This window comes from Amaranthus tricolor, chromosome 9 (assembly GCF_026212465.1).
Source record: "Amaranthus tricolor cultivar Red isolate AtriRed21 chromosome 9, ASM2621246v1, whole genome shotgun sequence".
Taxonomy (NCBI): Eukaryota; Viridiplantae; Streptophyta; class Magnoliopsida; order Caryophyllales; family Amaranthaceae; genus Amaranthus; species Amaranthus tricolor.
Window position 1 is genome coordinate 29,293,344 of NC_080055.1, and position 23,082 is coordinate 29,316,425.

At 29.5% G+C, this 23,082-nt stretch overlaps 1 protein-coding gene and 1 non-coding gene across 2 annotated transcripts; both read left to right on the top strand.

The window, feature by feature from the left end:
* Positions 1 to 3,504: 3,504 nt before the first annotated feature.
* Positions 3,505 to 16,519, top strand: LOC130823556 (serine carboxypeptidase-like 31). Its single transcript, XM_057688202.1, has 10 exons — positions 3,505 to 3,942; positions 6,114 to 6,221; positions 7,010 to 7,105; positions 7,210 to 7,302; positions 11,803 to 11,885; positions 12,688 to 12,975; positions 13,933 to 14,063; positions 14,871 to 14,966; positions 15,309 to 15,414; positions 16,122 to 16,519. Exons 1-10 carry the CDS (start codon positions 3,639 to 3,641, stop codon positions 16,266 to 16,268), a joined length of 1,452 nt encoding a protein of 483 aa, XP_057544185.1. The 5' UTR covers positions 3,505 to 3,638; the 3' UTR covers positions 16,269 to 16,519.
* Positions 16,520 to 21,860: 5,341 nt separating this feature from the next.
* Positions 21,861 to 21,976, top strand: LOC130824668 (U5 spliceosomal RNA). Its single transcript, XR_009046760.1, has one exon. It is a non-coding gene; the product is annotated as a U5 spliceosomal RNA (small nuclear RNA).
* Positions 21,977 to 23,082: the final 1,106 nt, after the last annotated feature.

Genomic DNA, 23,082 nt, shown 5'->3' on the forward strand with positions numbered 1-23,082 from the left:
TAAGCACAATGTTACAAATGGTAGTATATTATTGCATGGGCATATATGATGCAATTCTCCACTAATAAACAGTAATTCGTTGAATTGGAACGTTGCAAAAATCAAATTTTAATTGATTATGTAATATTGATTATTGAGGGCATGACTCACGAGAACATATCATAGTTCATGTTTAAACTCTTTGTTTTTGTTTGCTGTGTATTCACTTTGTCTCGTGATATTTATTATATGGATAAAATTTGAACAAACTAAAAAACGTACAGATAAAAGTAAGTAAAAAAATATGAGTCATAGAGAGGTGGAAGAAACATACAAATAAGATAAAAAATAAATTAAATATATGAATGAAAATTAAAAAAAATGTGTGGGTCATGACAAAAAATTAAAATTATAACAAATCCCAAGAGAAAGATCAAAAGAAAAAAGATAACAAAATCTATGGAACACACAAAGTACTAGATGTGTTAACACACAAAATCAGATCTTGTATGCATATTAGTTTTTACATATTTTTACATTCATTTTAAAGTGGGTCAAATTAAATTTAATTACAAGCTAAGATTGAATAAATATCATATTATCGAATTTATTTTGAACAACATTAAAATAAAACATCATTTCATTTGATTAAATGGAGAATTTACCACTAATACCAAGCAAAATATATAGTGGTGAGTGGTGCAAATGAACTTAGAAAATGATAATTCAAATTGTGATTTGTGAGTGATCTCGTCAATGTTGGCCAATACAAAGGTTTAGAATAGTGAAAGTCTATGAATTGGATAAAATGAAATGATTGAGTGAATTGCAAAGTGTCCATAGAAGAATCTAATCTTAACTACTTTTTAATGACCTATGTTCTCGTATTGATCTAATTAATTGATATTGAGTATAATTTTATTCAATTCCAAATAACTATATATTACAAGAAATTATATTGTTGAGATGTTTTGCATACACATAAAAATCAAAATAATTTGAATCTGAAATTCGCTCGAACATCTAAATGTACATTTTTATTCTAATCTAATCTTTTATTTTTCAGTATTTTTGTAGTGCATCGAGATTATATATAAATAAATATAATACTCATAATTTAAAAAAATATATATTTAAAGCATAATAAAACTTGCATATCGATTGGATTCCATGTCATTATTCAACAATCCAATTGGTTAATTAACCTTTATTATAAATCACTTCTAAGGTTCGCCACAAAACATTTTTTATTTTATTATTTTCTTGAATAAATTTTCTTGTTATTCCATCATGATATTCTTAAATGACCACCTATTTTTCTTGCCCACCATGAAACTAGTGGGAATATATACCTATATTAGAGGTGCTCATACGATCGGGTTATTTAGTTGATTTTGAGTTATGTGTTTTAGATCGTTTTTAAATTGAAATTTGCGGCTATATTTATTTTTGTATTGTTTTCACTTTATTTTGAAGTGATAAAAATCGAATTTAATTACAAAATTCAGTAATATTGAATCGTCGAATGTATTTCAAATGTGTTTTATGTGACTTTTTTTTTATTTGATGTACCTGAGAATTGCTTGCTCTATCCCACTATTTTTTTTGGATTTGACTATCAAAGCCATGACATCAGTCAACTTACACAGAAATTATTGTTATTTTGTCCATATATTAGCATACAAAAGATAAAATTTTACACGTAATCTAAAAGAACATTTTGACGTGAAAAATTATTATTAAACGTTTTTTTATATTTTTATGTTAAGATTTTAATTCTCATTACTCATATGAAAAATTAATTCTTTTTTCTTATCTTCACAAATTATCTTATCTACCCTTAAATAAAAAACCATTTTGATTTTGATAGTACTATTTATTATGGCAAAATTAGTAATTTTGCATGTAACTTAAAATTTTACTACGATATATAAATATAGTCATGTTTTGTATCAAAAAAATATGGTCATTCATGTTGAGCTTGCGTTGTATCCATTTTTAATCTATTGAATTTTGAGTCTGGTTTGAGTATTATATTTTCAATATTTAAATTGTATAAATAATTATAAATATGGAATAAATTATTTTTGATTAATAATTACAAATTATTTTTACATAATCTACCATCGAAAAGGTTGTTGACTGGTTGTACCTATGTTTGTTAACCGCAATCACTTTTGATTACGACATAATCTATTATTTTTTATCTCTCTTTGAATTTAAATATGAGATAAACAAAATATGATGATGAGGAGATTATATAAAAAGATTAGTAAACACCAATGGATGATTATTTTCATGATCATCGTCGTCTAAGTGATCTTGTCTTATAATCTTTGTGATACTCTTCATATATGCAAATATTGCCAAGCAATATCAATAATATGGTTGGTCAAGAAGATTTATATCTCTTCTCACTATTGGCTTAATATTTTGTCCTTTTTATTTTGAATTATCAATGCCTTTCTAAAAGAAATTTACTCATTTGTCCTCTTTAATTTGTATCAAAAAGAAAAATTATATTTAAGAAAGTGATAATAAATGAAGAGAGAGAATGAATTGTGTGGATAAAATTAAAAGAAAATTAAATTGTACGGATAAAATTAAAAGAGAATAGTATATTATCTTCTAAATTTAAAAATAATGCAAATTAAGTATAATGGACCAAAATAAAAAATACTGTAAATTTAATGTGACGGAAGTAGAATAGCAGAAATAAATTTACCATAAAGATCATTGTTTTATACAATTGGAAATATCAAATCATTTTAGAATCCCAAAATTATGCACCCGTTGCTTTTTGTAGGTTGGTTTTTGTCCTTTAGAATATGATCTTTGCTACCTCATATTTGTCCTTATTCATTTATGTTACACATAATTAAATCAAACCCATTAATTGTACTTCTCTCATCCCCTCATTTTGCACCATAAAGGATGGTGTAGAGTTTAAAGAATTGAGTTAAATGAGTTTTTTTGGCTTTTTTTTTAATCATAAAGTGGTATGATCATATCTAAAAATAGTCATAAACTCATAGTTATAGTTATTGTCTTTATTTCTCATAGGTCGAGTTCGGAGAATAAAGGTAGCAGACAAACCATACTACACTTTCAAAGGAAAGGGCAGTCAAATAATCCCCCAATAAGATGGGCCCTACAAATAAAATGTGAATACCAAGTGGTATATATCTCGACTAAAAATACATCTACAAGAAACAAACATCATTAAAATTATAACTGAGTCATAATAATAAAATTAAATAAATAGCAAATAATAAGACAATTAAATAAATAATAATAAAAAATTTATTCAGACAAAATAAAAATAAAAATTGAGGTAAATTTAAGTAATATGAAAATCCACTTACCAAACCTATTAATCAAGGGCCCTATGCTATAAAATTCCATGTCAGAAATCCATACCAACCCAATAAAAAGGCAAAATTGGCACCTTACCATTATTCATTTACAAACCACAATTTTGATATTTTTTTAGTGTAATAAATTTTTTTATATTCCTTGATCCCTGATCATAGTTTTCTATAAATGAGATATACTGAACACGATAATAGTAAATAAATTTTACTATAAATACGGCCAATTGGTTCATGAATGTTCTCATATTGTCATACCATCCTTCTAAACTATACTAGTGTTAGCTAATGGATTTTGTAAATGGAGCATTATTTATGGTCCTAAAATTGGTTCTTATTGTCTTAATACTATTATATATGCCTCTTGTAGAAAGTTCTAGGCATATTATTAGTACTAGTTTGAGAGATGATAGCAAGGTAGCCCAAAATGACCACCTTGTGACTGATCTTCCGGGCCAACCGGCGGTTGATTTTAGTCACTATGCTGGGTATGTGAGTGTGAGTGAACAAAATGAAAGGGCGTTGTTTTATTGGTTTTATGAGGCATCTTCTCAATCCGACGAGAAACCATTAGTTTTGTGGCTTAATGGAGGTAAGCATTCTCTTTTGGAACCTTCATTTTCAAAACTCTAGATTAACCTTCCGAACTTACATTCTCTAAATGTCAATAAAACAACTCAATCAAAAGTTTAAGCTAATAGTTGAGGTTTCAAGATATGTTATAGACTATAACATGCACACTACAACAAATTTAACTTTTTGCGACATTGAATTTAGTGGCATTAAAAAATTGACACTGATTCATATTTTTTGTGTAATAATTATTGGTTTTTATTTTATGTTTCACTATAAAGTGATTTAGCAATACTTTATTTCGTTTAGTGGCATATGTAATTGTTACTATACTTTATAGTGACATTTGTGAGAAACGTCACTAAATCCTATGTCGCAAAAAACTTTAGTGTGAATTTTAATTATGCTGCTAAAGGGTATTATACATGTCACTAAATCCTCCGTATATACTATTAGAAATTTGAAATAGCGACATTTAAATTAAATGTCGCTAAATATATTCCACTAAAAGCAAATTATGTTGTAGTGGTAGCATCACACGAGAGCCTTTTGGGCTAGAAGTGTGATTGTGGCACAAGCCCTTTATATACCTGATGTGAAATATGCTACTTGTATTTGAGGGGCAGTTGAGATTCGAATTACTTAAGACCTTTTTTGTCATGTTGGTACTGATACCATGTCAAAAAACTAACTCAACCAAAAAACTTAAGTGGATGGTTGAGGCCTCAAGATTTGTTATATAATAAATTTTTTCAAACCAAAAACATGTAAAAATAATAATAATAATTATTATTATTATTATTTATTTCCTCATCTATTTTTTCGGTAATTTTTCTTATCTTTTTACGTATTTTATCTGTAAGTGTAAACTAAAATTTTACCTATTTCCTATATCCCTGAAACTTTAAAATTAACATTTTTTATTTTCATTTTTGTTTATATAACGTATCAGATTGTATTTCGTTTCAAATAATAAATGCTAAAATGATTGTTTTCCTTGCCATTAGAACCCGATTTATACGTGGAGTATAATTTAGTTTGTGTATGTTGTTCTTATTGGTTAGTTAAGTACTCTAATTATTATCATAGACTCATATTGTTAATTAAGCACACAACATTGCACAATATATACCACTTGGACGGTATGATTTGGAATCCAAATCTGATAAATTTTAATCTAATAATATGTTTATGCTAATCTTTATTAAATGTTTTTGTTTATGTACCCACTAAATTTTATGGCAAAAAGTCAAAAAGAATAATATATGTACTTACAAAAAAAGACAAAGTTTTGTTCCATATAGCCATTTTGACTTTCTTGGATGATGTAAATTGCAGTACTTTTTATGAGATAATCCACCAAATTACTTTAAGTTCTTTAATTAATATAATTAATCTTGGTGTTGAATATTTTATAAAGATATGGGATAAACATTATGTTGCACACCATGTTGCTAAAATGGCAAAGAAAGACCCTTTTTAAAAGATGATAATTACATGTAAGTCATATCATTCAACTAATAATCTTATTAATATATTACATATAGTACTACTGAAAATGACCTCAAAGTTAAAACTCTATTTGATCACGATCATGGTCATTAGTTTAGCATTTCGCAAAAATTAAGGTTCTGAGGGAGAGGTAGCAAACATATCATACCTGTTCCCCTTCGAGAAAGAAGGTAGAAGAAATGCGCGCAATTAAATAAAACCTCTAGATAGTGAGAGTCCTACAACATAAGAAATCGATATCAACAAGATAGTGTAGAAGAAATAACCTGCAAGACAGAACAACTTGAATTAGGATAAAGCAGTTAGAAAAAAAAAATTCTATATATATATAAATAAATGTTCCACCCATCTTATTCTAATGTTTTGGATTTGCAGCAGATCACACATAATTATTTTAATGGGTTTAATTCATCTTTTAAGCGGAGGAGTTTTAAAATAATTTAGAAAAAAAAAAGTCTAAAAGCAATAGACTAAAGTCTATAGATCTTATCATCAGCTATATGCACCCAACTCAGAGACATCTAAATTAGGCGGTAGCAAAAGAGCAAGCATATATGCGAACACAAAATAAAATAATATAAATAAATGGAGCAACACAAGTAGTGTGCATTTAAGATTTAACTATGCAATTTTCTTAACTTTTTGTCAATTGGCTTGTTATTTAAAAAAATAAATCAGGTCCAGGATGTTCTTCGGTTGGATATGGAGCAACACAAGAAATTGGCCCTTTCCTTGTGGACACTAATGGTCATGGCCTTACATTCAATCCTTTTGCATGGAATAAAGGTGACATTTTATAATTATAAAATTATATTTAACTTAATTGATAGAAATTAATTAAATATGGGGTCAAACAACTAACTCATTAAAAACAACTTTATCAGATAATTGATGGTTAAAGTTTTATGATATGTTACACATTCTAATTTATAATACCTCTTTATATGAGAGCCCTTTGAGGCGAAAAGTGTAGATGCCGCAATATATGCCCTGTTCATACATGGTGTTAACTAATTCAACTGAAATGAGGGGTGGACGAGATTTAAACCTATAACCATTCTGTCATGTTGACTTATAGAGTGACATATCTAGATATTATATTAAGTAAAGTCAAAAGTCAGAGTCTAAGTCAATAACAAAGTCAATATTGTATAAATAAGATATATATGAAACTTAAAAATATCAAAAAAATTATTATTGGACTAAATACTATAAATTTTGGTCAAATTTATAATAGAAAAGTAGCCATTTGTATTTGTCTAGGAACCATAATCTATTCGTCACAAAAAAGCTTATAATATATACATTAATACTCATTCAAATTAATTGATATTTGTAAATATTACTATACTATACACTATCGATACTTTTTATTTATTTATTATAATTGACAAATATATAAAAGTTGGAAAAATTTAGTGGTATCAAGTGACCTTATAGGCTACTATATGTGCCTCTATAGTTGAACACTCTAGAAATGTTATAAACTAATATTATATATTTTAATTTAATTTATTTTTAGAATATCATAATTTATGTACTAATTAATGCACCCTTAAATTATAATCTTGCAGAAGCGAATATGTTATTCTTAGAATCTCCAGTTGGAGTTGGGTTTTCTTATACTCTTAACAGTTCTGATTTTGTTAATCTTGGAGATGATTTTACTGGTATGATTATCTCATTCATTCCTTTATTAAATACACTTATTAATAGAAGTATTAATTAGAAAATTAATTATTATTTTGAATTTAATTACGTATTATTTGATCAGCAAATGATTCTTATGAATTTCTTCATAAGTGGTTCCTCAAGTTTCCATCATATAGAAACCGTACGTTCTACATTGCTGGGGAGAGCTATGCAGGTATTCCGTATTTTCTTTGTTCTTTTAAATTTGCTGCTTGTACTTTTGTATTGGGTTGTTTGGCGAACTGCTCAATATGACTGATAAAATAACGTATAATTAATTGAAAAAATTGATTTGAAAAACTATTGTTATTAACCGAATATAAACTAACTTTCACTACAAGAAAACTTGTTTTTAGCAACAGAAAAAGTCGTTGCTAAAAACCTGATTTCGTTGCTAAAAATGTTTTTTGCAACGAATTCCATTGTTGCGGGTACAGCCGTAGCTAAAGATTTTAGCAACGACTATAGTGGTTGCAAAAGGTATCTGTTTTTTGCAACGAGATCTATTGTTGCAAAGGAAGTATCGTTGCAATTCCTTCCAACGTTTTTAGCAACAAAAAAGCTCGTTGCCAAATTTTCTGCATTTTTAGCTACAACTGTTTTCGTTGTTAAATATATGTTTTTCACAACAATTCAAGTTGTTGCAATACATGATAGTCAATCTTTTGCAACGACTTTACTGTAAGGAAAACAATTAAGTAAATTTGTTATTAATGTTTTTAGCAACAACTATTACCGTTGCAAAAAATGTACACATTTTTCGCAACAACTTTGTTATCTTCTAAAACAATCTACAATCTATATATAAACTAGACAATTAAAATAATAAATAATTTATAACCAACTAAACTAATATCACCGATTATCATTATATATTAATTTGTATCCCAAAATATCACACGTCCCAAATATTATCGTGTGTCAAAAATACACGTAATTCATATACATGTAATGTATAACCAATTTTCCGAAATAATTCTCCTACCATATACAAGTTTTCATGTAAAAATTTACAAGTGATAGGCACACTTTGCATTCTCAATCTCCATAGTTGATGCTTCAATTCCATCTGCTTCCATTGAATCTAACACCTCCGTTTGTATTGAATCTGCAAAATAAACAAAACATCCATTCAAAACTCTCCAAGCAATAAACATGTAAAGTACTTTGTTGAAGCCCCGCCTTTCAAACTAACCCATGAAACTAATGACTTGTAAGAGAGCTCAAATGGTCTTAACTTATTAGCTACCCCATATTCTATTATTTTTTTAGTCTTATTTTGGACAAACTCGAAAAGAGAACAACAAACATACACCAATACAGAATTATGGATCCCACTATATGCAGCACATAAGCATAGTACATAACTCATGAAATAACGTACTTAATTAGCTACCTCGTATTCTAATACTTTTCCGTCTTATTTTGAATAAACTCAAGAAGAGAACAGCAAACATACACCAATATAGAATTACGGATCCCACTATATGCAGCATAGTACTTACCTTATGATATAACATACAAATCAACTTGAATAAACATTACCAGCTTCAATTTGAAAAGAACAATATAATTTCAATGCTCAAACATTACCAGCTTCCACCTCTTCTCTTCAACCGATGTCCAAGACGATAAGCAACCCGAAAACAAGAAATACATATTTACAAGCACGAAAGTGTTCAAGTTTTACATTTGCTCTAGAAATATTATAAGAAAGGAACCAGAATTTGGAATTAGCTAACTAACCTGTCATGAGCTGCATTGCCTTTAGAACCTTAGTATCAGGTGTGACAGTAATGAGTTTGTTCTACGAGCACACAATACGTTCAGTAAGAGGACATGGAAGAGTTTAATTAGACTCAAAGGCAACCATATTTAACGAAAGTGTAGACAGAGTCCCGAATATATTTCGATGTGAATAATTCATTTGCATAGTAATTCAAGTTTTTCAGGAAAATATATTTCAATTAAAATGACAGCTAATAATGGTTTATATGTTAAGAGTGACAGCTAAACTGGTCATTATGTAACGGAACGACCTCTTTATATTCCCGATGAGATGTGACATACCTGTTCAGTCATGATGTCACCAACTTTGGTGGATTTTGAGGATCTTCCTTGTACAATGATTTTTCTTAGATAATCTGCAACATGAAAAACAGATTTTAGTTGCCTGAAGTCCAGCCGCTATGCTTTTGTTAGCTGCATTTAGCATGATATGAACTAGTTTAAGGGATAAGTTTGTGCAAAGAAGGTACAGTTTCTTTTGAGTCTAATCCAGGAAGCAGCTCACTGAGCATATGAAACTCACTCAAAAAGTAGCAAAGAGCATATGCAGGAAGCAACTCACTGAAGCATTATATTATGTATTGCAAGCCTCTTAACACTGCACATTCTGAACATGCGAAAAATAAGCTAATTGCTTACCTAAGGCTTTTCAGCCTTGCTTAAACGCTAGAAAATGTGTGGAGAGCTCAAAAATTGCCAAAGATACTTGACAATGAGTCAATGACACAAGACTTAGAAGAATCCAGGAGAGCCATCTGACCAACACTATTATAGAGTCAAATTGTCATAACATTGGGCTTTTAAATGAGACATTGTAGGAAGATTGGGTAGTTAAGATGAGTATGTTAAGGTAGATTAAATAGGCATATCCTAATGGAAAAAACTAACTGATATAACCCCATCTTTAGTTCATTACATGGTCCCATTTGATGATTTTTTTCACGTATTAGAGATCTAAATAAGTCAAACCCTCACATCCGCTTCACCCAAGGCTATTTAGGATTTCTAATGGAAATTTTTCATAAAATTTATAAATAAAAAAAGCTTTTGTGAATTAATTGGAAAAATAAGCAGCATTATCAACCCAGAAATAAAAAAAGCTTTTTATCAGTTTTCATCCTGCAAAGTCAAAGAAGCACAAACATGGAAAAAAATTACAGATTTAGAGATGAATAAACAAGAAATTGAAGAGCTGATATGAAGAAACAATGAAACAAATCAGTAAATCAACAAATTATAATTAGGGATTTAGGGAATTAGGGTTCATAAATGAAGAAATTATAATTAGGGTTCAAAACCAGCATCAAAACGAGTAAACGACAGTCGACAAAACCAACATTCAAGCATCAAAACCAGCATCAAAACCAAGCCAGCATTCATATTTTGATTCATCTTCACCATAAAATCAAAAAGAAAACGAATGATGAAAACCAGCATTCAAAACCAACATTCATCTTCACCATTTGATTCAGAACATCAAGATCAAGAGAAATAGAGAATCAAAATCAATTATCAAAACCAGCATCAAAACGAGTAAACCACAGTCGACATACTCGACAAAACCAACATTCAAAAATCAAAACCAGCATCAAAACCAACATTCATCTTCAACATTTGATTCAGAACATCAAGATCAAGAGAAATAGAGAATCAATATCAATTATCAAAACCGGCATCAAAACGAGTAAACAACAATCGACAAAACCAACATTCAAAAATTAGGGTTCATAAACGATTAAACGTACGGCGTGACGGCGGTGGCCGGTGGCACTAGGGAGGCAGGGACAGGAGCGCCAGAGGTACGACGTCGACGTGGGGAGGCCGGAGGCGAGGCAAGCAGGCAGGAGGCTTGAAGCAGGGAGGAGGCGATTTTGCTGTTTCGCGTCGCGTGAGGCTTGGCTTTCTGAAGCAAGCTTTCTCTCTTTCTCCAATTTCCCGTGTAATTGGTTTTCAATTTTTTTTTTTGCAACGGCATTGTTGTTGCAATACATAAAATAATTTTTTGCAACGACTCCTGTTATTGCGTTACCTAATAATGCTTTATAGCAACGACTGGTATCGTTGCAAAAAACAAATATTAATTATTTCAAAGCCCGCACTCATTTTTTTTATGGCAACGATTATTTAGCAACAACAACAGATTTTGCAACAATTTGTATTTTTCGCAACGAAAAAAATATAGTCGTTGCTAAAACTTGTTGCTAAAAACAAGTTTTCTTGTAGTGTTTTATAATGCACATTCAGAATACTTTCTTTGTTCTTTATAATGCACAGAAGAACTTTTCCACCAAATTTAATTCACTTTTTTTTTTGAATTCGAGCATATTTTTACTAAAGTGAACATATTTTTCTTGATTCCATTTTGTTTTATTAACTGAATATAAACTAACTTTTATAATGCACATTCAGAGTACTTTCTTTGTTCTTTATAATGCACAAAAGAACTTTTCCACCAAATTTAGTTCACTTTATTTTTTTGAATTCGAGCATATTTTTACTAAAGTGAACATATTTTTCTTGATTCTATTTTGTTTTATTAACTGAATATAAACTAATTTTTATAATGCACATTCAGAGTACTTTCTTTGTTCTTTATAATGCACAAAAGAACTTTTCCACTAAATTTAATTCACTTTATTTTTTTTTAATTCGAGCATATTTTTACTAAAGTGAACATATTTTTCTTGATTCCATTTTGTTTTATTAACTGAATATAAACTAACTTTTATTAAAATATTATTAATTTTTGGTGAATCAAATAGTATCTTAATTAATTCTTAATCCATCCTTACTTATTTTATAATGTTAACTTTTAAAAATTTATTTAAAAAATATAAAACTTGATTCTCACTTTTATAATGCTAATTAGAAGTAAACTTTTGTGCAGGAAAATATGTACCAGAATTAGCTGAGCTCATTCATGACAGGAACAAATACCCTTCTCTTTACATTGATCTTAAAGGCATCTTGGTAAATATATTCCCCTATCCATTTTCCCTTCTTCAACATTTGGCTCCCACTTACTGTCGAGTTTGAAAAAGGTCTAATGTACACAATCTTACTTTTGTTAATAATAAAAAACAACAAAAAAAATTTATTTTTGATTTATCCTTGGTAACAGAGGCAAAGCCAAAAATAGAAGTTACGGAGGCCGAAAAATATGAAATAATATTAGCAATATAAAATTAAAAAATCTGCAGAGACCAAACTAAAAAATAGGACATATGGATCACTAATTGGTAGCAAACCTAATGTACAACAAAATAAAAAAATGCACATGATTTAATTTGTCATTTTATTTTAGTCAACTATAATATAAACTCAAAGAATTATAAATATTTAGCCCTATCGAAATGAACATAACATAACATATCCGTAGTTTAACCTATAGGAGTTTGTTTAGTAAATCAAAGTTGTTGGATAGAGCCGTAGTCGTTTGTTGGTTTGACCAATACGTATCTATATATGTTGTTTTTAACGATAGTTTGAATCATGCAAGGATTCAACAAAAAATTTAATTATCTCGATAATTGTAATGTGGTCTATTATTTGGTTTTATACATAACTTGAATGCTATCGGTTTTATACATATCCTTGACATGGTATCAAAGCCAACTCAACTCAACCAAGAGTTTAAGCTGATGGTTGAGGCCCCAAAATATATTATATATCTCTAACATTTACATCATTGAACATCCTTACATCTGTCTCTAGCTTAAACTTTTGATTAAGATGGTTCTTTGAAGATACGTAATTATGTTGAAAACTGCAGATGGGTAATCCAGAAACATCAGATTCAGATGATTGGAGAGGATTAGTAGATTATGCATGGAGTCATGCAGTGGTTTCAGATGAAACTCATAAAATCATTGGACAAACTTGTGATTTTGATAGTGATGATACATGGAGCAATGTTGAGTGTAGCCAAGGAGTTGATGAGGTCCTTAAACAATATAAGGAGATTGATATTTACAGCTTGTATACTTCACTTTGCATTGCTAATTCTACCCATAATTCTTCTTCATCAATGGAAGTCATGTTCAAAACTACCTCTAAAATGGTGAGAGACTCAACCACTTAATAAAGTCATGTTTCAATCAAGTCTTATTTCAGTTGCTGCAAATATTACTTTTTTACTTGAAGATTTTGAGTTTGATTTTTAACTATCTAGCTAACTAGCTCTCCGCTCTCCCCTTCTATTAGTTTGTCCTATAATTACAAAAGTTCAATTAAAGTTTTCATATTAAAATTTAATTACTTGCTTTGTTTGTTTTTTTAATGAAGTTCTCACAAGCAATGTTCCTACCAATTAAGAAAAATGAAATCTTTTAAATAATGGATTTATTATTTTATTGAATGATAAATCTGATGGAAGAAAAGTGGGAACCATAAACATTAAAAAATATTAAAAGAAAGTTAGATGAAAAAATATGGGTCAGAGATCATAACTAATAAAAATATTTTTAGAAAACAAGCAATATAAAATTGTTATAATAAAGTTAGTGGAAGATATGTGAGGACCATAAACATTATTAAAATATTAAAATGAGAATGAACAAGATTATTTTTGTTCAAAATTTGTAATATAAATAGAAAGATTGTTTATGAGAACAACAAATAGAACACTACAAAATAACAAATGTGAATTTTTTTAATAAATTGATGGAGTAATAATCAAGCTAGATCTTAAAGGGCGAACACGTTAATATAAAATAACTCATTACTTTATGGTGCTTTATAATATTATAATTATAAAAATAAAAATTTGTAAATTTAATTTTATAGTTCATCTATATGAAAGTCACTTGACGTTAAAGTAATATCATGTTATTACTTTTGAAGTGACACAAATAAAAAATGATATGTCGGTAATTAATTAAGGATTGAGGTATAATGACTCCTAATACAAAGTACGAGAATATAAGCTTTTTTATTAAGGTTGTTTTAATAAAAGACTGTCTTTTACAAGAATAACAGTTTCGGAAAAGAAAAATTGACCTAATAGTGTGATATATAGATGCCACGGATCATGGGTGGCTATGACCCATGCTTGGATGATTATGCAAGAACTTACTACAATAGACCAGATGTTCAAAAGGCTCTTCATGTTAGTGATGGTGTTCTACTCAAGAATTGGAGCATATGCAAGTAAATACATAATTCTTCTTGTTTTTTATCTTGCTAATTTAAAAGAATTAATTAAGGATCTTATTTTTTTGAATAGATGCATCAAATTATATTATGTTAGAGCAAATGAAAAACACCTCAATTTTCTTGCGCCGGTACTCTTGGGATGGTAGACAGTAAAATTATACACTTTTATCCCAACATATTTCTCCTACATTTTTATAAAATATATATTTTTACAATTTTAATGCACTTATTATATTTTCACTCAATTAGTAGTTAGGCTATATTTTTTTGGAATAGAGGAAATAATTATTAGAATGTATTTCAATCCTAAATAATAGTATGTTTTGAGCCCATACAAGCAGTCCATTAGTAAATAACATAAAAAAAACAAAGAAATCTGTTATCACAATTGTATAGGAAATAGTTTGGACTGACTCAATTAAAGTCGTTTCATGTTGAAACGGCCTCAATAAAAAAATGTTTTTTTTATTAGTTACACTTCTCACTGCATTTCAAAAACTAGTACTATAATTTTGTTAAAGAAATTTTTTTTATTAAGACCGTTTTATCGTGAGACGACTTAGTATCATCATTATCATTATATTCAGTGTATCTCGCTCATAAAAAACTATGGTCAGGGTCTGGGGAGGGAAGAAAAACGGCAGCTCATACCCATAGAGGAGAGTGAGGTCAAAGAGTCGTCCCTCGGCTTGAGAAGGGTCTTTCAAGAGAAAGAGACCTACAACTACCCTGTGAGACGACTTAATATGAGCTGTTTTTTTTTAAAAACAATATTAATGACTGTTTGTATGTTTGATGCAGTTTAACTCTATTTAGTAACTGGGCAGATTCAAAACCATCAGTACTTCCTATTTACAAGAAACTAATAGATGCAGGACTTAGAATTTGGGTTTACAGGTACTTTTTTTCTTCTTTCTTATTAATTACATAATTTTTCATTTTAATTTATTTATACATTAGGTATAATCGGAAATAACCTTTAATTTATCATTATCGCTAATTAATAAGGACAAATGTTGCATAAATCCAACTTTTCAAATCAAATTTTTGGTGGGACTGCTTAATAACGTTGGGTTAATAAAATATGTATATTTGTTAGTGCCATCACTAACATGGAAATGTTACGTACATCTAATCCCTCAAATCTCATCTTATGTGGGGCCACTTTATGGCGAAATTGTGAAATTTATATATATTAGAGAAACTTAAAAATTAATTTATTCCATTTTATTTTATCAGTGGAGATACAGATGGAAGAGTTCCTGTATTGTCTACTAGATACAGCTTGAATGCTCTTGGGTTACCCATCACTAAACCTTGGAGGCCATGGTATCATGAGAGACAGGTGCCCCTCTATTTATCTTTATCCTTTTGTTTTATATTAAGAGTTCTAGGTAAAGTCAAAAATTTATAATTTTTGTAGTTTATAATTATAATAGATGATGATAATAATAATAATAATTATAATAATAATAATAATGTTAAAGTGAAATATGTATAGTTTTATGTACACGTGATGTTTATTTATATTAGGCTGTGGTTTATGTTAAATGAGCAAATATTAGGCTGTGGATTATGTTAATTTACATTAGGAAAGGTTAGTCACGACCCATTCTTACAAATATGATGAAAGTGTAATTCATATGGGTTATTTGGTCAAAATCAAAATAACTCTATGTTATAAGTAAAATTATCTATTGGTTATGCTATCAACATAACAAAATTGATCAAATATATATATATATATATATATATATATATATATATATATATATATATATATATATATATGAAATGATGAGGGGGAACTGAGATTCAAACCCATAACTTTACTTCACGTGGGGTTTTAATACCATATCAAGGTAATAACTAAACAAAAAATTTAAGTTAATAGTCGAATTAATTGAGCCCTAAGATATGTTATATGCTTTGTGATTATCCAATTCAAAACATAATATATTGTGAGTATATTCTTTATTTGTTTAGATACTGAATTTTATTATGTTTTTATATTTATCTCTTTTTGTAAAAAAATATTTTTGTTGTTTTTAGGTGAGTGGATGGTATCAAGAATACAAGGGTCTTACATTTGCTACATTTAGAGGAGCTGGACATGCTGTGCCTATATTCAAACCAAGCAGTTCTCTTGCATTGTTTACCTATTTTCTTCAATCTCAATCCCTCCCATCTGCTCGTTAATCTTTATTATATATAAATTATAATTAAAATAAAAAGAAAAACAAACTAGAACCCTAGAAAAAGCTTAATAAGGCAAACAAAAGTTTTAATTTGCAACCTAATGTATAGCTAAGAGGCCTTTGATGTAACTACTTTGTATAATATATAAGGTGAGTTGTTTGATATTAAAAATTTTCGAATGTACGTTGAAAAAGGTTCAATTAATTCGAACCCCATCAATTAGTAAACGAACTAAATTTAAATGTGAATGACTCGATTTAAAAATATCTCAATAGACTGTTTTGTCAATTTTTGATATGACACTTATAGCTATATAGTTTATATTGTTCACATGTTCTTATTTAAAACAGTTTTATTGTGAGATAGTCCTAAGTTAGGCTAAATAATTTACCTAAATTAATTAAAATTTTACTTAAATTAATTAATTAAAAATTTTAAAACATCATTTTGGATGTTAAAAATAACAATTTAAATATCAAAACATTTTTGTTAAAAATTAAGCTTTTTGTTGTAAAAGCTTGTTTCATCCTGATACAAAGATCAATTGACTTTTAAGATATAGAGTTCAATGACTTGAGCTCATATCTTGGGAAAATTTGAATAAAATAAGATGTCTTAACAACTGATTTTTAAAAATAAGCTTCGTGAAAACTTAATTCCCAAAATAAGCGTCCGTACATCCAAACTTAGTCTTGGAGTAAGTCACTGTTACTAACTGCGACTTAGTCAACTCCTTACTCCAAGGCTAGGTTTAGATGTACGGACACTTATTTTGAGAATTAAGTTTTTATGAATCTTATTTTTGAAATTAAGTTGTTAAATAATCTTATTTTATTCAAATTTTCATATCTTGGCCCGATTCGGAAGTGTTTCAATGAAATGAAGCAAAATAAAGCCCAAAATGTGTCCCACATCAATGTAAGCAGCCCACATGGGCCTAGCCTTGAGTTCTTGACATTACCAAGCTAAGGCTTGGAAAAAACACAAATTCTCAATTAGATGGTTTTATCTTTAGACAAGTTTAATTTGATTATTTAACTCAATTAATTAATAAAAATGTATGAAGTTACAATACTCATTGGTTATTGTTTAATAATTAACTTATTAATTTTGGAAGTTAAAATTGACACTTTAATTATTAAAAACTCATTTTTTAGAAAAAATTGAGTTCTTTATATAGATTGGTATTACTATAAGGCGGTTTCATACAAGAATTGCTAAAAATTTATGCGATTTAATCTATAAATATTGTAAGGTTTCCTAACTCCAATCCAACGAATTGCCTCTAATCATTGAGCATAATTTTTATAGATTAGGACTACAAATTTAAAATTAATGACTAATTAATATTTATTTTTGAAATAAAAATTGAGCTAAAATAACTAAGGATGACTTAAAAATTACAATATCATTGATCTACAGAGGATCATACTCCAAGCACTTCTCATCACAAATACAATATAAAGCCCACCGAAAGTTCTACGACCACGCCATAACGTTCTCAAATATAGAAACTAAAAATTACGATGCTCAAAATTTTTCTCAAAGTATAAATTAGGTCTCTTAAAGTGTTCATTTAGATATATCGGTAGACATTGTTCTTGTGATACAAATGCTACTTATTTCACCCACAAAAAGTTATTTTTATATTTAACAATTGATTATTAACATAATTTAGTTATAAGAAGAGTCAGTTCTCACTATTACAAATCATCATCATCATCCTATCTAGTATATCCCGCTCATACAAAAATTATGGACCGGTTTTGGAGAAGGAAGGACGGCGACAACTCATACCCATAAAGGAGAGCGCGGTCAAAGGAGTCCCCAGGCTCGAGAACGATAAAGAGAAGTAACTACACGGGAAAGATAAATTAAATGCCTATAAATAAAATAAATAAGTAGAACCAGCGATAAAATAAAAGAAAACAAAAACTAATAATAATAGAAACGAGAGAAGCAAGAGGGCAAGAACACCAAAATGTAATATAAGAGGACATTAGTAGTCTAAAACATGGATATGACGCCTCCAACTACCCCTATCCTTAGTTAGGCCCTCAGAGAGATTCAACTCATGCAAATCAACTCTTATTTACTCATCCCAAGTTCTTCTAGGTCTTCCTAAACTCCTCTTACCCTCTACTATAATGCTTTCTACCCTTCTTACAGGGGCATCGAAAGTATTTCTCTGCACATGTCCAAACCACCTCAACCTATTTTAGCGCATATTTTCAGAAATAGGGGCGACCCCTAATTTGTCCCTAAACTCTTGGTTCCTAATTCGATCCATCAATGTGTGCCCACACATCCACCTTAGCATACGCATTTTTGTAACTTCCCTCTTATGTTCAAAAATCCTCTTTACAAGCCAACATTCTGTCCCATATAGCAGAACATGTCTAATTGCCGCGAGGTAGAAATTTCCTTTTAACTTGCTTGGGAATTTTCTATCACATAGCACTGCAGTGGTTGTTCGCCACTTGAGCCAACCCGCATGTATACGATGATTTACATTTCCGTCAATCTCTCCATTGCTTTGAATGATCAATCTCAAATACTTGTACTTGGTTGTACTTTTAACAACCGCTTCATCAATGGACAACTCTGGTTCACCTACCGGTGATGTCCCACTAAAGTCACAGCGCAAATACTCGGTCTTCGTACGACTAATGCGCAACCCTTTACCTTCTAAAGCTTCCCTCCACTCAGCTAATTTGTTATTAACCTCCTCTCTAGTTTCTGCTACCACCACTATGTCGTCAGCGAATACCATGCACCATGGTACCGTCTCCCAAATAGATTTAGAAATTTCTTCACTTAAAGCTGATCTCTAATGTAGTCTAACTTTAACAGGAAAAGACTATGTTATCCCCAACGTGTTTGAATGTTAGTCGAAACTCTGTTATATATATCCCGTATAGCCTCAATATTACAAACCATAATTTTCTTATATATATTTAAACGATTACAAAATTTAAATACTAATCACAAATTATGATATTGTCTTCATATCAGCTAAAGTAGTTGACATTTTACAAATATCGTATGAGAGCAAAGTTGAAAATTTCTAAAAATAAAAATTTTACAACAAAAGAAAAATAAAATTATCGTATAATGTGTCGCGATACGATTGGTTGAAGAGGAAACACGATGTCCACTACAAAATGAGGATGATGGATTCATGTTGTTTTCATAAGTAAATGTCAATTCTACGCACTGAATGTAAAGCATTATATGACATCAAATCTGAAAAGGCCATTTGTACACTTTCCCTTTTTAATTAATTAATTTTTTGATTCCCCTTAATTAGGTAATTAATCCTTGGTCCAACCTATGCATTTAGCCTTCCCGATTTGTACACTCGTACATCTTTTAAATTACTATGTTATATTGGAAATTTCTTTAAAATTAACCCATTAATCTAAATTGTTTATAATTTGACTTGATTCAAAATAATATGTAGAAAAATATAATTAAATTGTCAAAATATTTATATACGCATAAAAATTGAAGTTAATTCGACTCGAGATATCGTATTCGAAATTTATCCGGATATTAAGATGTACTATTCTAGAAATGATGAATAAAATTTAGTTTTAATAGGACTAGCTAGCAATTGATCGCTTCTTTTGAGCTTAAGCATATTTTTCAAAAATAGTTACAATTAACAATAATTTGTAATTATTAAAGCAATTTATTATACAAATATGTAGTAGTAATTGACAGGTAAACCTCACTTTGGAATCATTTTTATTAAAATAAACGTATGTTTGCTAAATTGAAAATTAATTTTATCAATTTAAACTGAAATATAAGAATTGATATTTTTATTCTCGACTTTTATTTCATTTTTATATATATTCTCTAATGATGTATTCCTTCTGACACTCTCAATTAATATGCATAATTTTCTATGTTAGTATGTAAAACTACGTTTCATTTTCCTTTTCATTTTTACAATTGTTTCACTCTCTTTTTTTTAATCTTATTTAGAAACTTACTCTTTCTCTCCATTTTAACAAGTTATTTTTAATATTTACTTATTTTTTTGTTTTAATCTCTAATCCATTTTTTTTCTTATTCTCCATCACTACAACATAATTTGCTTTTAGTGGGATATATTTAGCGATATTTAATTTAAATGTCACTACTTCAAATTTCTAATAGCATATATAATGAATTTAGTGACATTTATTAGATCCTTTAACAGCATAATAAAAAATCATACTAAAGCTTTTTGCGACATAGGATAGTAATATTTCTCATAAATGCCACTATAAACTTTAGTAACAATTGCATATGCCACTGAAGGCCAAATAAATATCACAAAATCAGTTTATAGTGGAATTTAAAATAAAAATCAATAATTGTTACACTAAAAATGTAAATCAATGGCATTTTTTAATGCCAATAAATTTAATATCGCAAAAAAATTAAATTTGTTGTAGCGTATTACTCTACTCTAGAGCTGTTCAAAACAAACCCGACCCGAAAATCCGACCCAGAATCGAAAATTATCCGACCCGAAAAAATTTAAGTTTTTAGATTTACCAAACCGCAATTACCCGAACCGATACTTCACTCGAACCGTTTGATAACCGAAAAGGGCAAAACCGAACTCGAACTGCAACCGAATTTTATAACCGACATATAAACCTTAACCGATGTTACCCGAACTGAACAGTGATCGACCCGAGTCAAATCCGACCCGTATTATGCACGTAACCGAATGTAACCTGACTAAAACCGATTAAGATCGAACTGCTTTTAACCCGAACTGATACAAACCCGATCGATTATTAATCGAACTGTTTTTAACCCGAACTGATACAAACCCCAAACCGATTGTAAATCGAACTGTTATAAATTCGAATCAAATTTTCACCTAATTTTAGGAAATTAAGTCCAATTTCAATTTTCTAATAATACGGAAAAAGGAAGAACACAAGTTCTATACAGAAGAGATTGCATACAGAATATATATATATATATATATATATATATATATATATATATATATATATATATATATATATATATATATATATATATATATATATATATATATATATATATATATATATATATATATATATATATATATATATATATATATATATATATATATATAAACTAATTGAAATAAATTGATCTGCCTACTAGGGCTGGCAAAAGCTGACCCGCCCTACTAACCTGATCTGAAACCGACTCGAAATTAGCGGGTTTGGGTTTAGATTTTTGACCCAATTAATTAAATGGGTCAACCCGACCTGATCTGTTTATTAAATGGGTTAGGTTCAGGTTGAATATTTAAACCCGAAAAAAACCTGTTTAACCCATTTATTAAATTTAAGACGGATCAACATTTGCCAAATACTTCGTAAAACTAAGATAATACCAATTACCATGTATTGAGGGATTTGTCAGCTGAAGATGACTTTCAATAAGAAAGGAAGTTGTCCCACATCGGCTAAGGGATTTGTCAGCTGAAGATTAATTTCAATAACAAAGGAAGTTGTCCCACATCGGCTATGAAAGATACTAATAAAAAATCCTTTAAATCACTTCCACAGATCTCATACTAACTTACGCAGCCACGCCGTGAGCACAAAGCGAACTATTCTTTCGCCTTTTACTAAAGAATACCGTGTGCTCGCTGCATTAAGTGGCATACGTTTATTTTTGGAGGAAGCCTTTAATTAAGGTTAAATGGGTCAAATGACCTGAAATATATGAATTTAATGACCTAAAAAAAAAGTAGGTTAAATGGGTCATTAGCAGGTTGATCCGATCTGCTACAGATCAGGTTGGGGTTTTAATTTTTGACCCATTAATTAAATGGGTCAGGTTCAGGTTAAGGGTTTATTGACCCATTTATAAATGATCCGAACCTGAAAATGACCCAACCCGACCTGTTTGACACCCCTATCTGCAATATCTGATAAAACAATCGGTAATTATTTTTTGTAAGTAAATGAGCATACATCAATTAAAAACCTGACTATTAACTTATTTCGATATTGACCCGATCAATAGTTATCCGTAACCGATAACTACTCGAAAAATAAAGCTCGAACCCGATTTGTACCCGAAAAAACCGAACCAATTAGTAATCGATGACAACCCGAGACCGATTGACACTCGACACGAACTTCAACCGACACCGAACTGATGCTAACCCGATAGCTTGAATAACCGATCTCTAACCGAACCGTGACTAACCGACTCGACCCGAGTGTGACCCGTTGTAACACACAGACGAAAAATAACCGATCCGAAATGCAACCGAACCGAATAACACCCGTCCGAAACCGACCCGATCAACCGAATGAACACCTCTACTCTACTCCTATATATCTTCGTCCTATTATATGTTGCTTGTTATGCACTTATAATCTAAAAGATTTGGCCCTTTACCTTCTTTCATATGGCCTTCCAAAAGCAATTCTGAATTTGCATAAATTGCCTATATGAAGAATATGACCTTTTGATCATGATAGAATGTAGGCACGGGTCAGCTTAGGTCACGATCTGATTCATTGAATATATAACGTTACATTGATAAATTATAGTAAAATTGACTTGGCATACACACAAAGATTTGATCAACGCATTCTTAAATTTTACCAACAAAAACATTATTTTTTTTATTCCGGAGAAGACTAGAGAAAAAATTTTTGCAAATAAGAAAAGGGTGATTATAATCTATTTGTAAACCCGTCATAAGGTGAAAGAAAAAACTTTCAATCACTCTAGACTAACCCATATTTTTCTACGAAAATAACATAAATTAATTAGCTATGTTATTATGTAC

What these genes read in the sequence shown, in the direction of transcription:
- LOC130823556 (XM_057688202.1), top strand. Translation starts at nt 3,639, where the DNA reads ATGGATTTTGTAAATGGAGCATTATTTATGGTCCTAAAATTGGTTCTT. An exon ending in TGCTGGGGAGAGCTATGCAG is followed by an intron (nt 7,303 to 11,802) that starts GTATTCCGTATT and finishes ACTTTTGTGCAG; the next exon opens with GAAAATATGTACCAGAATTA. An exon ending in CTTAGAATTTGGGTTTACAG is followed by an intron (nt 14,967 to 15,308) that starts GTACTTTTTTTC and finishes TTATTTTATCAG; the next exon opens with TGGAGATACAGATGGAAGAG.